This window comes from Eriocheir sinensis, chromosome 60, assembly GCF_024679095.1.
Source record: "Eriocheir sinensis breed Jianghai 21 chromosome 60, ASM2467909v1, whole genome shotgun sequence".
NCBI classification, from domain to species: Eukaryota; Metazoa; Arthropoda; class Malacostraca; order Decapoda; family Varunidae; genus Eriocheir; species Eriocheir sinensis.
The window spans coordinates 3,602,718-3,605,217 of NC_066568.1; the positions used below are offsets into that span (position 1 = coordinate 3,602,718).

At 41.9% G+C, this 2,500-nt stretch overlaps 2 protein-coding genes across 21 annotated transcripts in view; both read left to right on the plus strand.

Annotated features, from left to right (window-relative positions):
- Positions 1–2,500, plus strand: part of LOC126985753 (uncharacterized) — a 123,338-nt gene that overhangs the window by 69,466 nt on the left and 51,372 nt on the right. The window lies entirely within an intron of this gene.
- LOC126985748 (serine/arginine repetitive matrix protein 2-like) overlaps positions 1–2,500 on the plus strand; it is a 16,792-nt gene that overhangs the window by 389 nt on the left and 13,903 nt on the right. For all 4 annotated transcript variants that reach the window (XR_007739002.1, XM_050840992.1, XM_050840993.1 and 1 more), the window contains exon 1: positions 1–163. This exon is cut by the window's left edge. Coding sequence is in view for 3 of the 4 variants with exons in the window: in XM_050840992.1 (XP_050696949.1) it covers positions 1–163 (163 nt within the window). In the remaining variant the exon portion in view is untranslated. The remainder of the gene's footprint in view (positions 164–2,500) is intronic.

Here is a 2,500-nt window from a genome sequence, read left to right on the forward strand (position 1 = left end):
CTCTTCCTCCTCCTCCTCCTCCTCCCGCCGCCGCCTGGATCTCTCGCGGTCCAGGAGCGGGAGGAAGAAGGGAGGAAAGGAGGAGGGAAGAGGGAGGAATGGAGGAAAGGAAGAGAGGAGAATGTGGAATAGATGTGGAGGAGTTTTGATCGAAGAAACGGAGGTGAGAGAGAGAGAGAGAGAGAGAGAGAGAGAGAGAGAGAGAGAGAGAGAGAGAGAGAGAGAGAGAGAGAGAGAGAGAGAGAGAGAGAGAGACCGGAAGCAGAGCGGAAATACAGAAAACAAAGGAAAAAAAAAGAGAAAAGGAAGAGAATTAAAGTTGAAATGAGAGAGGAAGGAAGGAAGAGAGGAAGAGGAAGGGAGGAGGAGGAGGAGGAAGAAGAGGAGGGTGTCAACAAAAATGTACTTCCGGTTATTTTTGTACTGTAATAGCGTGTGTGTGTGTGTGTGTGTGTGTGTGTGTGTGTGTGTGTGTGTGTGTGTGTGTGTGTGTGATGCGAAATCGAGATGAACTGTTTGTGATATAACTTCCGCGCTTTGTACAAGAGAGAGAGAGAGAGAGAGAGAGAGAGAGAGAGAGAGAGAGAGAGAGAGAGAGAGAGAGAGCACTGAATTGTTTTTTTTTTTTCCGTCATTTCGTCATATATTTTCACCATCATCAGAGAGAGAGAGAGAGAGAGAGAGAGAGAGAGAGAGAGAGAGAGAGAGAGAGAGAGAGAGAGAGAGAGAGAGAGAGAGAGAGAGAGAGAGTCACTCAGTCAACAGGAGACGTGATAACGCACAATATGAGAGAGAGAGAGAGAGAGAGAGAGAGAGAGAGAGAGAGAGAGAGAGAGAGAGAGAGAGAGAGAGAGAGAGAGAGAGAGAGAGAGAGAGAGAGAGAGACTGCTTTATGCCACCCTCTACCTCTTCATATATGTTAGTGGGGCAGAGAGGAGGAGGAGGAGGAGGAAGAAGAAGAGGAGGAGGAGGAGGAGGAGGAAGAGAGAGAGGGAGGGAGAAGATAAAGATGAAGAAAGAAGAACATAAATGCGTAGGTAGAAGAAGGAAGGAGAAAGAAGGGGAAGAAGAAGATAGAAAGGAGGAAGAAGAAGGAAAAATGGAGGAGGAAGAGGAGGAGGAGGAAATAAATCACTGGAGGAAGGAAGGAATGAAGGAAGGGAGAAGAAATATATAAGAATGTAAAAACAAAAGTCGATCGGGAAAGACAAAAGACGATCGGAAAAGACAAAAGACGATCGGGAAAGACAAAAGACGATCAGAAAAGACAAAAGACGATCGGGAAAGACAAAAGACGATCGGGAAAGACAAAAGACGATCTGGAAAGACAAAAGACGATCGGGAAAGACAAAAGACGATCGGAAAAGACAAAAGACGATCGGGAGAGAAGAATTGGGTTCGTAATAATAATAATAATAATAATAATAATAATAATAATAATAATAATAATAATAATAATAATAAGATACATAGGAAGGAAATTGAGGATAGAGAGATAAGAATAGATAGATAAATATTCGAAATGACTACAATAGATAAAAAAAAGGAAAGGAAAAAGAGAATAGAGATAGAGAAAAAGGAAGAGAGAACAATACTTGGCAACACTGCAATAGATAAAAAGGGAAGGGAGTTAACGATAGAGAGAGAGAGAGAGAGAGAGAGAGAGAGAGAGAGAGAGAGAGAGAGAGAGAGAGAGAGAGAGAGAGAGAGAGAGATCTATACTTGGCAACACTGCAGTAGATAAAAGGGAAGGGAGTTAACGATAGATAGATAGATAGATAGATAGAGAGTTAGATAGATAGATAGATTGATTGATTGATAGATAGATAGATAGATAGATAGATAGATAAGGTGGGAGAGATTAAGAGAGAGAGAGAGAGAGAGAGAGAGAGAGAGAGAGAGAGAGAGAGAGAGAGAGAGAGAGAGAGAGAGAGAGAGAGAGAGAGAGAGAAGCTTTGCGGTAATGGTCACGTCTAACACCTGTTGATTTTCTCTCTCTCTCTCTCTCTCTCGACCCTCCCACCCTCCTCCTCCTCTTGCCTTCCTTCTTTACCATCTCCCTCCTCCTCCTCCTCCTCCTCCTCCACCTCGTCCACAACACCTGGCTCTCCGTACTAACTGTTTATTCCACCTGAGCGCACAAATTACCTTACTTAACGGTACTATTTATTATTATTATTATTATTATTATTATTATTATTATTATTGATGTTGTTATTGTTAGTGCGTCTGTTACTGCTTTTACTACTGCTACTACTACTACTACTACTACTACTACTACTACTACTACTACTACTTCTACTACTACTACGAAAGAGGAAGAGATGAAACTGCAATTGATAGGCCTAGTTAAGTAAGGGAGAAATATCATCATTATATCATCATTATTGTGGAGATGATGATGATGATGATGATGATGATGATGACAGTTATAATGAGAGAACATGATAATTATAATAGTGGTGGTGGTGGTGGTTTGTACTTCTCCACCACCATTACC